Source organism: Phalacrocorax carbo, chromosome 5 (assembly GCF_963921805.1).
Source record: "Phalacrocorax carbo chromosome 5, bPhaCar2.1, whole genome shotgun sequence".
In the NCBI taxonomy this organism is placed as follows: Eukaryota; Metazoa; Chordata; class Aves; order Suliformes; family Phalacrocoracidae; genus Phalacrocorax; species Phalacrocorax carbo.
In genome coordinates, this window is record NC_087517.1 from 35,214,806 (window position 1) to 35,229,452 (window position 14,647).

General features: G+C 39.6%; 1 protein-coding gene across 1 annotated transcript in view; it reads left to right on the top strand.

Moving 5' to 3' along the window:
* Window positions 1-2,419: 2,419 nt before the first annotated feature.
* STAT4 (signal transducer and activator of transcription 4) overlaps window positions 2,420-14,647 on the top strand; it is a 39,904-nt gene continuing 27,676 nt past the window's right edge. Inside the window, exons 1-2 of the mRNA XM_064451994.1 lie at window positions 2,420-2,547; window positions 4,078-4,222. Of these exons, the coding sequence (XP_064308064.1) occupies window positions 2,420-2,547; window positions 4,078-4,222 (273 nt within the window). The remainder of the gene's footprint in view (window positions 2,548-4,077; window positions 4,223-14,647) is intronic.

The window sequence follows — 14,647 nt, forward strand, 5'->3', positions numbered from 1 at the left end:
CCGGGCCGTACCCCTACTCATCCCCGCGGCGGGGGCGTCCCGTCCCGCGGCGATGCGCTGGGGCAGGCGGCGCGGAGGGGCGGGGGACAGCCCGGGAGCCGTGCCGAGAGGGGCTGCCCTTTGCGGGAGGCTCGCAGGAGAACCCGGCGGCATCTAAGCGAGCGCTCGGCCGCCCGAAAAGCGGGACGCGAAGCAGCCGCCGCCGCCCGCTGGCTGCTCGAGGCACCCGCCGCCCGCCTTCGGGGGCCCGCGAGCTCCTGCTCGAACCCTTCCTGCGCGAAGGGAAAACGCGGGCCGGGACGCCCCTGGCCGAGCACGTTACAGAAACCCCATTTGCAAACCGTACCCGTGTGCCTTGCAAGCGTTTGGGCACGTGAGCGTCCCTGCGCGTTACGTAGAAGGCCTAAGGGGGCTGCAGCCTGGGCAAAACCTTGCCCTTTTATCTTTATTTTTTTTTTTTTCTTTAGATAATAATAATAAGTTTTCTTGCTAATCTTTTCAATATATCATAATCACCAGAAATTGCAATAAATGTCCCACAGTGAAAGCGAACAGGCTTACAAAATCTTTGTTTTTCTGAACGGGAGCTATTAATATATCATTATTTGGTTCCTTGTATGTATCTCAAGAAACAAGGTCTGTGATTCTTTCTAACTATCAGCGTAGCAACAAAAGCAGCGAAACATGCTATAGTTACTCCTTCTCAGCAATTTAAAGAAACAAAGTAAACTTCCGAGCAGTATTTTTTCCTCTTCTGAATGAAAGTACTACAGAGAAGGGAAATGCCACCGGGCACATTTCCACTGACGTTACACGGTGTCCTTCATACCACACACAGAATCATCCCATCCAGCCTTTGCTGAGGAGAAACTAAAACTTGTCACTTTTACTTTTGCGTGAGCAAGTACTCAGGACTCTGCTACGCCTTGAGATACTTCATCATTTATTTTTTTTTTTAATCTCTAACTTAAGAAAATGCAAAATTAAAGACCACAACATTAAAAATATGATGCATTCTCTACTTCAAAATGTTGATGTTCTGAAACTATGATTCAGAATTTGAAATAAGCTGTTTATAAAAAGGTGAACTTTCTATAAAAATGTCCATTTTGATGAAATCTTATCTGCTTTTTCAGGAAAAAAAGTTCTATCCGAAACATTCAAACAGATGTAATATGTTGACATACTGCAGCGTAATCTTTAGTCCACTACTGGATTTTGTGTAGTTTGTTAACATGAACAAACATCCTAACAAAAGGGAAGACAAACTCTAGTATGGGATCATGGTGTGGGGGCAGAGCCCACCCGAGGAGCAGGGTCCTGGGCACAGGCCCCAGGGCATCCCCCTTCCCAGCTCATCCACGATGGCCTGTTCTCAACTGTACCACTGACTTTTTATCTGCATGTCACATCTAGAATTACAGCCTGGCATAGCCTGTCCTGAGACAAGATTTTATCTCTAGTCTTTCCCCAAACTGAAAAAATCACACTGAAAATGGTGTTTTCACCAGTGGGATTAATGGTGACGTGGTGCAACCCTGGAGCGCAGGTATCCAAAGGGTAATGTTCTGAGTGGATAGAGAGTCATGCAGGCTGAGGTGTCTACGTGGACAGCCTGCTCACCCAAAACAATTTGCTTAGTCCATGGAGAGGAGCAGATATTAAATTCAGCCCACCTAAAACCTGGAACAACCAAGCTTCTAACTCCAGTATCTCAGTAAACGACCAAAACTTAACCTGGGATAGTTTTTTTTTTGAGTAAGATTTTCAGAGCCTGCCGTTGGGTGATGCTACTCTTGCTTGTCTTACAGTTCTCATATGACTTTACATTTCCCAATTTTTTTTTCTTTTCTTTCTGTAACATGAATCCTATGGCAATTAAAAATGGAAAGGATGTACTAGATAAGCAATTTAGGTTGTAAAACAAACAGTACTCTCCAAACAGAAGATACATAACGTACAACCATTATGGCTTTAGGAAAAAAATGAGTAGTATGAATTCACTAAGAGGAGAGCAAATTCATTGCTTTCTACTACTCTTTCATAAGAATAGGTTTACCTGGATTTGAGGAGTACAATCCTAAGTTACTTCTCTTGATGAGAGATGCCCTGTGAATCTCCCTGCTTTATAAGCATCATACAGTACCCCAAAACATTTGCATTAAGGAAGAAAATTGGCAGAAGTGTCCATTCAAGTGTAAGAGCTAGAACTTCTTTTAACCATCATGCTCACTTTTCTCCCTCTTCCCTTTAACTGACTAATTTTAGTCACGTACTGTCTGTTTTGAAGGACGGAATAAACAGGAACATTGAAGTATATAATAAGAACTACAACGAAAATAAGTGATTTATTCACATTGGATTATTAATTCATATTCACCTTTCAAAGCCAAACAAGTTTAATCTTTTCTTTTGCAGTATGTCCCAATGGAGTCAAGTTCAACAACTGGAAATAAAGTTTTTGGAGCAGGTAGACCAGTTCTATGATGATAACTTCCCCATGGAAATCCGGCACCTACTAGCACAATGGATAGAAAGCCAAGATTGGTAGGATTAAATTTATTTCCTCTCTTTCTATGTCAGTCCCAAGCAATTCTTTCTTTATCTGGCAGATTTTAGGGTGCTTTTTGTAAACTTTGGAGGCATCTGTGCTCCAAGAATAGTATTCCACTAGTTGTGGATTTAGCCCATTGAAATGTCAAAGTTTAAATTTAAGGAGGTGAGGTTTCATTTGAACCTATTCCTAAACAAAAAATCCAATAAAAATTGTCTCACAAATTAATGGTATTACAAGTTTTTCAGAGAAAAAAACAATGCAAGTTAGTTTTCAATGGAAATGTTATACATTTACCTCTTGCAGCGTAAAAGTATTTACTTGTCCAAAACCACACTTAAAGCTGGATATATAATTTTGAGGAACAAGACAGCTATTTTCAGGAACTGTTGTCTAGAAGGTGAATTTATGCACAAATTTGGATCAAATTCACTGGATAGTTATCTTAAGAAAATTCAAAACTAGATGCCAAAAAAAGTTTATTAGTCATACCAGAAAGAGGCGTCAATTTTTCAAGCTAAAGCCACAAGACTATTCGAGGACTACTGCAAAAAACCAACAACCATCTGCTAAGGAACGTAATCTTTCCTTACGGTTTACAGCTCAGTGTTTATGGAGCTGTAGGAACACGGGAAAGGTTCAAGTCTCCTTTTCACCAGATTTAGCAGGCATATCTCAAACAGACGCCGGCCATTTGGGGGTCAAGGAGAGAGAATATCCCAAGGACAAGGTTGCCGTACAGTCCAAAGTCTATCTTCCTCTGTTTTGCTCGCCAGCGTTACTGCTCTTCACGTACCAAGCTGTTCCATAAACAGCAGAACCAGTAAAGGCTGTTTCTGTGTGTGTTCCTGTCCTTTGTCCCCTACATACCCTTCACCAGTAGCTTCAGAGTGTTCCTGTATCCCCAAATAGTTTGGCCGGGCGAAGGCTCATCTGGTGCCTGGTGTGAAGATACATATCTGCTGACTGGCCATCTGGCTGTTGCCTCCTGGAGCAAGTCATTACTGCCATTTTCCTCGGTGGAGGCTCTAATTTGGATTCCTCTCTTCTACCAACCTGCCAGTTTTCTGTGAAATTTGTAAGAACATACTATCTTTTGGAGTTTGAATCCACTGTCAATTTTGTCTGAAACTGAGCAGCAAATGCAGAAATTATATTTGTACAGCTGACAGAGTGAGAGGGACAGCATGAATAAGCCTCATTCCCTCTGGGAAGTGGGCTAAAAATATTTAAGTATTCCCTGGACTAGAGAGTAGAAAACCCTGCTTGTCTCCCCTCTGGCTGACTCTATAGCCTGTGCTAAGAACATCCTCACCCTGTCCTTATAGCTGCAATCTGCGTGAGTATAAATAAAAGCATCATAAAATCAATTATTCAAAAACCTCTAACTATATGCAAGTCACCATATATTTAAAGCCTTTTCTTGCTGCCTAGATTTCCGAATGGATTATAATTTTCTTTACAGATAGATTGACACTTCTTACATTTTAAACGTGTGTGGTTCTCCTTCATTGTTTCTTTAGGGAGGCTGCGTCTAACAATGAAGCAATGGCAACGATCCTTTTGCAGAATTTGCTAATACAAGTGGATGAACAGCTAGACCGAGTTTCACAGGAGAAGAATCTTCTCTTGATACACAACCTGAAAAGAATCAGAAAGCTGCTGCAGGTAGGTCGTTCACATGACAAATTGCATACTTACTGGTTTCTAAAGGTAGTGCCTGATCTCTGTTGAACGTGGTTTGTTCCTGTGCACAGCTCACAGCTGTCCTGATTGCTAGAGACTCCAAGCAGCTATAGGAAGACCAAGCCTTCAATGAGATAATTCAAAATAAGAATTTCAGTGTCTGTTGATTTGTGGAACAATAATTCATATTTTAATGCACCCTGCTCAGATACAACAATGCTGTGACTTTTTATCTTTGTGTGTATCTGTATCCCGCTCAGCTCTTAAAAATAAGACTGTGTAGTGCTTATGGATGTTCATGTTCATTACAAATGTAATTACCACCTTTCCGACGCATACAGATTTTTAACTGTGATTAGCTGTGGTTATCTCAGAAACAAAAATGCGTATTTTGGGCTTAAAGCAGCACCCTGAAAAAGGAACCCCTATAAATCATTAGCATGTTTGCTATTTTATGCTTAGCTGGGATAATTTGTTATGAATGGCTTAAAGGATTTTCCGCTAGGGTTCTGCAAAATTATTTTTATTCTGATTGGCTGAATGTTTCTCTAATAAATGTTTATCTAAGGCAAGGATTCTCAGAGTTCCACTTCGTTAGTCACCTACTTCCTGACATCTATCTGTCTTCTCCATAAACCAGATATGCATCTGAGTTTAATGAAAGTTTGGGGTTTTTTCTCTTCTTTGATGGTATTTTCCATAAGTACTTAAATGACAGTTATATTGCTTGCAAAAAAATTTTCTTTATTTGAGATAGACATATATATGTGCATGTATATTTATACACACACACAATGGTCTGGAAAATCTTAGCATGACCTTGCCAATTATTTTGTTCTTTTTATGGTTCTGTGTCTTTCTATTCTTTATCCCTAATGGTGGCCTCTTAAAAATGTGACAATATTTCCATTGCTACCGGCATTATGCAAGCAGTTTCATGTAACTTGAAACTAAAGTTGCTTTTTATTTCTTTTCTGGTTTGTGTAGCAGCACTATCCAAAATTTCAGTACTGCTCAAACAGCAAACTTACTTAACTGCTTTTGGAGTTAACGGCAGAAAGGTTAATCCTTTTCCTTCTGTCATGGTCTTGGCACACTTTACCACAGTAGGTCTGAGGTAGAGCTGTATCACTTTAGTAAAGATATTCTCCCACAGTAGCATACACATGGAAAGAGGATTTCAGGGCCCTGAAACAAGCAGTTGCATTGGTGTATTCCTGGTTTAACAGACCGTGCATTTATGATTATACCAGCACAATGCGCACATGCAGAAGGACCGGCATATAAGTACATGGAGGCGCTACAAAATTAAAGTCTCTCACTGTTCCTTCTTCTCTTCACACCACTTATTTTATTCTAAAATTTTTACCAAGACTTGAAGCAGCAGCTCTGCGTGCTCTGTGAAATTTGGTGTACTGAGACAAGCAATCAGGCCTTGGTCACACACACACACACACAAGTTTACATAATAGCCAGTGTGAAAACGGCCAGAATGAAAGCCATCTCCATTAAGTCCTGTTGTGTTTGGAAGTTATATTGTGATGTGCTTTCCCAAAAAGCACAATGCAAAAGAGGCTTATTCCAGAAAAGCAAGAGAAGGGGAGTTTTAAGTGATTTCTGATTAAGTGGTTTCTCAGGTGGCAAGGATCTGAGTCACGATTGCAGAACAAGCCAAAACTCACAGGTGTCCCCATTACCACTGTACAGCTAGGTTAGTTACAGTCACCATATATTAGGTACAGCAGCAGCGCCAGCACCAGAGCTGTTTTTTTCCTTCTCTAGATAAAGCAATAGTAAAGGTCCACGTGGAGTAGCCTAACCCGTCATTTCACCTGAGTGCTGGCTCTAAAAAGAAATGCTGCACAAGTTGCAATGTGCACCAACATGGTCTCTCTATCACCCTGTAGCACTGTAAGGCCCTGACTTAAGCAAGCAGCGAGGTCTCTCTGCTCCCTTGGGTTGCAAAGGTCTGTAGGCTTGCAGTCTAAAGCATTATGAACTTCTTGAGAGGATATGTGGGATGCTGGAATTATACCACTTATTAAATAGGATCCCAGTCTTGAGCTTTGCAGTAAAATGTTTCCAGCTGAGCAAAAAATACATCATCTCTCTCCATCACTGAAAATGTTGGCCTTTCTCCATTATATCAAGATGGCACATAACCTGTAGTTAGACAAAAAGCTACTCATTCAGTTTCAAAATACACATGCGAACCACAAGATACTGCACGGCACCTTTCACTATTAGAGTCTTTTCCTGATTTCTTATGACCTTTCACACTATCACCCAACAGTCTGTTCTGATTTCCAAAATAATTTCTATAGGACCAGACCCTTGCAATGGGGTTACTATTATTATTATTATGGGTAAGGCAAATAACTTAAACTATGTCTTAAGAAATCTGACAGAGGTATTTTAGATTTTTGCATAAAATATTATGTTACAAGTTCTGTATTTAGAATATAGGTGATAAATGCATTTTCAGCCAAAGTATGGGCTGCATGTTCTATAAAGCTGCACAGGCAGTCTCCTGAGCTTCAGCTGTTAAAATTATTTCTTTATTGGTTAGGTAAGTACATCACAAAAAAATGCTATAGTAGTTGTAGTCGGCTGACATCCTATCCTTGTTATTAACTGTCAGTTATTATTAATGGACTATGAACTGTATGTGACACACAGTACGGATGGTATCTGCTGTAATGTCTTTAAATTTCAGTATGCATGTAATTATGGGTCTACATTTTTTAATGAATCTCTGGCTATATTTTGTTGCTGAATATATGAGAAGTTTGGAACTGGGCTTTTGGCTCTCCACCACCCACCAGCTGGGTCCACTTGCAGATATCTAACTCTTGCAATCTGAGCTAGTTTGTGACAGTTTCACGAGACACCACCAGGAAAATGTGACTGATATACACAGTACAGTGCCATGGCCCCTTTTGTCCCAACATACCACCTAGAGATAAGGAGACTGGCAGGGTATGCTGTAAAACTAGTGAGTTCTTTCACCAACTTTGATGAAGGAAAGGCTGGGTTCCTAAATAGGAGAGGAAGCTGCATCTTTTCATTTCTGGTGACTCCACGAACAGCATTGGTTTGATTTTTCTCTGAATGTTAGTTACCATGAGCCCACCTTTATCTCTGCTTTGCTCTCTAACACAAGCACTTCTTTGAAATTTCACAGTTCACTCCTCTTCCTTCCCCTCTATACCACACACACAGATGTACAGACATGTACAGCATGCACACATACAAAGCTGTTCAACGTCAATACATGATCTGAGTGCAATGTTTGCTCATTATTTTGAGCCAAATTGTGTTACAATATTAAGTATTACTTGTCAAACTAGATTATGCTGGAAACCAGCATTTATCACTAAGTATGCAGAGTAGTACATTGAGCTATGGTATAGGTTCCTAAAGACTATGACAATGGCAATAATAAAGTAATTAAAATTAGAGAACACACAAAAGCCATTCAAAAGTGATCTGTAGTTCTTGACAAAAGGCAAAATGAGAGACTAATATTTAATTAGAAGTACAACTAGATCTTTAATGAAGAGCAGCCTTAGAAGAGGAAGCAATGCACGCTTTACAAATGGCTTGTGCAGCTGTTTGCTAGATAGCAAAGAACTCATTAGGATCAAGATTCCTCATGCTGCTACTGAATCTAGAGACAATTATGCCTGAAAGTTACGAGCGCTGCAGCGAAGCACACCCCATCTGAAGGAACTCGGATGAATGGGATTAATTTTTGTTATAAAATAGAGAAAACATTCTATTCTGAGCTTCACCTGTAACATTTTTACAAAAGCATCTGAGTTGCTCTATGAAAATAATGATGGAAGCAGTGGAAGAAGTGAGAAATTGCCTGCCTCATACTTGCAATACAAAGCTTTGGGCAATCTTAGGCATTGTAGAAGTCGTATCAGGAACACGGATCTGCCTGACAGTCTTGCTTTTGAGGCCACAGGGACCATCCCTATTCTCTCACCATTAGGAAAGTAACTATGGAATGTGGTATTTTTGCTCAGGCTGCTGACATTTCCAAAATTATCTTGGGGCAAAAAGAAATATTGACCAGGAAATGTGCAATTTGACAAAGTTATAAGCACTTGAAAAAGTGCTGAGAAACTTGGCTAAGCAGCTGAGTTTACTGCTAGCTCTCAGTAATTTGTTTCTCTATTTCTTGCTTTCATTGAAACATTGCTTTTTGACAGTAATCTGGTATAAGTGCACATATACTAAAATCAGGGTCAGTGTTTTAGATTAAAATTCTTCATATTTTCTTCTTATGTTATTATAACTTCTCTAGTCAGTAAATCGGTTTCATTATGGTAGAAGAACAGCCTTTTTTTGCAGTGCTCCTCGGTGGGAGACTACAGCGCAGTCACTTGCTAAGGTTAAATTCTCTGTTCATCCTCCTACAGAGCTCCTGCTCCCCCCACAGCAGTTCTGGAAAGGGATGAAGAGAGAAAAGTGTTTGGAGGCAGTAGGGGAAGGAGGGGGGAAACTATGTCTGTGGTTCTTTCTCCTGCTTAAAACCTAGATGGAGAAAAGCAAAGCAGATGAGTAACAAGGAGGTGGTTTGTGCTGTTGCCACGACAACAAAACATAAAGGGCAGATGTTAAGCTCAGAGAGCTGCCTAGAACCTTTAGGCATGAAATTGCAGATGCAACAGTCTACATGACCTTAGCCCATGAACAATTACATCTTAGTTTTCAGGAGGAATGTTTTTAAATGACAGCATACCTGTCCCTGATGTAAGCTCCTGTGCAACACATTAGATTTAGTACACAAAGACTACTGCTAAAATATAGAGATACTCATGTAAGACAAACAAAATCTAGGTTCCTGACTCACATGCCAAAATCTTTGGCTAGGGGAGAGCAGCCGGGCTGCAGTGCACCAGGGGAGCCAAGGCAGCGGAGGCTCAGAGTAGCCTGGGAGTCAGGGATGGCCACCGTACCCCAGTGTCCCACCACTCCATTTAGGAATGGCTCTGGCGGGCGATTGCCTGCGGGTCTCTGAGTAACACAGTGCTGTTCACCTCAGGGATGTTCTTCCCCGCCAAATCCAAGCTGGAAATTTGGAGCACTTGGCAGGTACCTGCAAGATGAGGTATAGCTCCGTGGGATGCAGCTGGGCCTGTGTGTGGGTTCAGGTGAGCTCCCAGGAACTGAAGAGCCGCTGGCTGTTCTGCACACTGTGATGGGTGCACGACAACTGCATCAGGAAAAAGCAGAAATTCCCGGAATCGCCCTACCCATAATTGAAGCTCTCATTTATCCTCTAGAGTCAAGATAACTTTTGAAACCAAACCCTTCTTATTAATGGCAACATGCATCTGTCTCACATCGCTGTTTACAATATTCAGGGGAAAATCTGATTACACAAAGCTTCCTTTATAAAAGTGAAATAACAGACTTCAGGAATAGAAAGAAGGGCTACTCTGCTCATTTACCATTAAAGCCTGAGTTAATGAGTATACTGTGTGCTCCATAAACATTTTGCTGTAAATGATATATATTCATTTAATACTCACAGCAGATTCTCAGGTATCGGTGAACTTTACCCACTCACCAGCCCTGCTAAAGCCTAAGATGAGGGGAGGGCAGGTAGTGGGGATTCTGCCCGAATAAGCAGGTCTTTGTGCACACCAGGAACATCTTGGGACATGCTTACAAAGGGACAAGTAAGGCAGAATCACCAGATTTGCCATTCATACCAACTAACTTTGGAAGCGCTATGGTTATACTGTGAAGTTGGGAAATAATACTTTAGTTCTATTTCTTCCTCCTAGATAGCCCTACTTCTTTATGGAAAGATCTGGCATAGCATCTGAAAGTATCTTCTGTCAGCCTAATCGATGTATATTAACATTATGGCACTTTGTTCCATATAAAATCCACCGTTTCTAAGTAGTGCAAAAAAGTAGCATCTTACTTCACATGACGCCACTTACAACAGTAACACAGTAGTGCATTCCTGATTCTGTTTCAGGTTTTGAGTTATACTGCGCAGCCTATTTCCATCTGTAATGAGAACTGAACACCTTTGTGCTTCTCCAGATAGAACTAAAGTGAACATATAAAGGTTTTTATTTTAGTTCAGGTGACCGTTCACGCAAGTCGCTGCACCAGAAAGGTTTGGCCTTGATCTCCATGAGGAATCCTAAAATTATTTATTTCAGTGCATCAAAGAAAATGCTGAAAATAGCATTAGATATGAAATAGGACATTCCAGTTGTACTTAACAAATATTTCTAATAAGCACTGTGTTGGGAAACAAGTTGCGAATAATGGAAACATAGCCATTGATGTTTAAGTTGCAGTTTCCTGTTAAAACTTACAACAGGGTGAGAACGGAACAAAACAGAGAAAGTTTCTAATACACCACAGAATATCTATTTTAAAATGTTATTTACACATATTTTGCACTCATGTAACCTGCCAGATCAACAAAGCAACAAATTATAGTAGGAAATGTGTTTCAAACTAATGTGTCCTGCTGCGTAATACAATTCAGATTGGTTTTTCATATTAGTATCTTGCCTCCAGTGAGTTCTCCAGTTCAACCATTAAAGCTGTTTACAAAAAAATTTGGCTTACAAATAGGGAACCCCACATAGAAGTCTGTACACTAAAGCATCTAGCTCTCTACTCTTCGTGAGAGTGACTGCACATCAGCTAATAAAGATTTTTTAAAATGGTTGGCACAAGACCGAAAAAAGGTTACTTATTAGATAATAACTAGGAAATCAAAAAACATTTTATTTGAGGAATGTAACTAACAATTTATAAACATTTTAATTGTGTTTTGTAGAAGCAATGAAAGAGTTAGCTTACAAAAAGAAGTAAAAAAAACCCAAGCAAACAAACAAACTAAACAACATCATCTAGGCTTTGTTCTTTCTGTAGTATTAAGGGTCCAGTTTGAGTCAAACATCTGCCTGAGAGATTAGTTAATAATACTCAGGTCTCTGTGTCCAGAAGATGGAGGAAAAAAAAAGAAAAAAAAAAAGAAAAAAAAAAAGATCAGTCTCTCCTCTGCTGCTTTACCCTTTTTCCTAGGGAACATTGTACTTTTATTTATTCTAAAATAAATCCCATTTAAATAAGAAGCATTGCTGCATTATTCATCTCCCGTAGCAGCACAGCTCTACTGCCTGATGATGAGATCTACAGCCATATATTTTCTGTAGCTGTCTCTCCCCCTACCTGCTTAGAAATCTGCTGTTTCTATAGACTGTTCCTTTGACTAGTCTTAGCGTCTGTTGGGCTGGATTCAGCAGTGGAATTTGGGGGCAGGTTGGGGGAGAGAAGAAAAGACCTCTGTCCTCATAGCTTATTCACTGTGTTTATAGCTGTGCCTATTGCAATTTGTTTGCACGTGCCCTAAAAAGAGCGTACAATCTTTTGGAAGTTATGCATTATACAATACGAGAAAAGCACAACTACAACGTTGCAGACTTATGCATTAGGATTTCCCACACATCATAGGAGTTGTCTAAAACAATGAGGTTGCCTTTAAGTTCTCTCATGTATTTTGAGAGGGGGAAGGGGAAATCTAAAAATAAAAGTCTAACAAGAGCAGCCTAAATAGATAGTGTCACAGGTACTTCCTCTTAAAGACCTACATAAAGCAGAGCCATTTTTCTACTAGAAAATGATTTTTCAGGAAGAATGCCACCTGTTTAAATACAGGCTTTCAAAAAACTCCCAAGCACTTTACCTTTATCAGGGTACCACAAGGACCGACTCTTTCTTTGTATTCTAGTACTGCCTTCATTCGACTTTCTGTCTGGATGCACAAACAAAGGTAGAAAACAAATCAAGGCAAAATGTTGTTTGTCATATTTGAAGGTGAAAACAGGAAACAAGTGTGTATGGTTATGCCTAACCACCCACACATTTCTGTGAGATACACAACTATATCAAAGGTTTTTTTCTTTCAAAAAAATGATAGACAAAAGGGGTTTTTTGTCCCCGTTTTTTAATTACTTGAAAGAAGAGATATTTGCTTATCTAGAAGGATGCTGAGCATCAGCCAGTAAAATAAGCATATCACAAGTGAGCAACAGGGAAGGAAATGTATTTTTGTTTGACTTTATAATCCTGTTTCCTCTCTGTTTGTGTCCCACCTCCCTTCCATCAGCTTCTTTAAATATTCATTCAACTTCAACAAATACATCAACAGTCATACTAGTTAATGTTCCATGCCTCCAGTAAAGCTCTTACAGTATAACAGTTAAAAGGTTCAGTTCAGGCAGGGTTATTCTAGCAGAACCAAGAAAAAATACAGCTGATTTTTGGATTGTTTGGGGGGGAGAAGAAAAGAGAAAAAGCAGGGGAAACCCAAACATATTCTGAAACACTTTTTCAGAATTAGAAAGCACTAAAACCTACTCAAGTCCTCTATAGGTCACCTTGAAAACCAGGAGATAACCAGGTGAATCCCTGACTGACTTTGTAAAGGTTGCACAGCACGTCTTTCTATGTCACAAGTACAGACCAACAGTCATTAATACCTAATCCTCTACCTTAAGCAGTGAAAACAGACTCGAGATGCTCAAGCAGTGCATATATAGTATTCATCTATAGATGTGTGCAGTATATGGAGACCTTTGACACATGAAATGAAAGCTTTCCAATATAACTGTGGTTGGGAGTGATCCACTTGGCAGTGATGGAGCTGCCCACAGGAAATAAGCTAAGTTTGGGAAAATTAAAAAAAGGGGAAGAATAAGAGAATGAGTCTCTGGCATAGTTTTCTTTGTTCATCTCAGGAAAAGCAATAAATTTCAGATACTAAAATTGGCAGTAGTTTGGTGTTCTTTCTAAAAGCACACGTATTTTGAAGTGTCATAATAGGTATTTTAAAGTTTCTTCATGATCTTACAACTTACAGAATCAAATCTTGCATTTCCCCAGCCACTGTTCCACGCATCTTAGTATATCCCAAATAGTTCAATCTGGTTAAAAATTTAGCTAAAGGGTCTAAACTCTGCACACTATAATGCGTAAATTGTTTTTGCACAAATGCCTCTGGTTTTTTTCATGCTCTAGTAAGATACTATCACAACAGATGTCTCTGGAGTAGAGACAGCACATGCTGGGCAGTGGTAGGAAGGTTTTCTCCCAAGGAAGTGTCATCAGCCTTCAGAGAAATTTTCACCTGTTCAAAATGAAAGTTTAATTTCCCTTGTTTGCTTGAATTTAGCATCATGCTGGTAGTTATTGAGAGGAAGCCAGTCCAAATAAGACTATTTGTTGTTTGTTGTAAATCATAATACGGAAGACCTCATCAAAATGGAAAAGGGGGGGAAGAAAATTTCTAAGAACAATAGAATTACAGTAATATTAGCAGATAAGAAAAATTTTGAAACTTCAGATTAAAAAAGGATCCTCAATTTCTCTTTGTTGGTACTTATCAAAAGACAATTATAAGTTTTCCCTATAAATATCGAAACATAATAATACAATTTTGCATAACTACAGAATCCACACCCTTCCTCCTTTCCTGGCTGCCAACCCTCATGTCACACTAAGTTAGGATTCCCCCGTCTCAAGCCTTTTTTTTTTGTTAAATTTCCTTTAATTTTTCAAATAATACTACTCTTTCAACGATAGAAAATAATTTTCAATTAGTGATTCAGAACCAAAGGTCATCTTGAGCAAATTCTGCCCTGAACCAAAGACAAAATGGAAGTGCAGAACAGCAAGAGTTGTCACTAGATGTATAATAAGGGAACACCGAGTCGCACACTCTGAAGCATATTTACCTCTGAGAAGCATAAAACATGGGGAGAAAAAAATTCAGTGTTGTTATTCTAACAGAGTCAAATACATTGGTTATTGTAACTTTTAGTAATTATTGTTATTTAATAATTTAATTTAATTAATTTATTTAATAAGTTTATTTAATTTATTATTTATTTATTTAATAAGTTATTGAGATACTTAACGTTATGACTTATTATTTATCAACCTGTTGAGTTGCAATCTATCTGATAGATTACTGCAAAAGAGACTATCAGTATAGTATATATTGTACTAAATAGCTGGTTTAGGAGAAGGGAGCTCAAGACCAACGGAAGGGGATGACCGCTCAGGCTGTAGCACACAGCTCAGCTCTGTGCCAGCTGTCCAACATTCAAAGCGTCTGTCTATCGCAAAGGCAAGGCCTGTTCCTAGCCTTTGCAAGCGTTTGTACTGCAGATCCACCATTATTCCAGCTTTCGTCCAAGGGTTGCTGCTCTGGGAGGGCAGGTGGCAGTTCTCTGTTGACCTGCTTGGTGTCTGCTCAAAATTATTCAAGTAGAGCTGAACAGGCACCAGACAGACACAAGTACGGGAATCACTACGGGCACAGCTTATTACTAGAGCTTTATGAGTTAGAGAAGA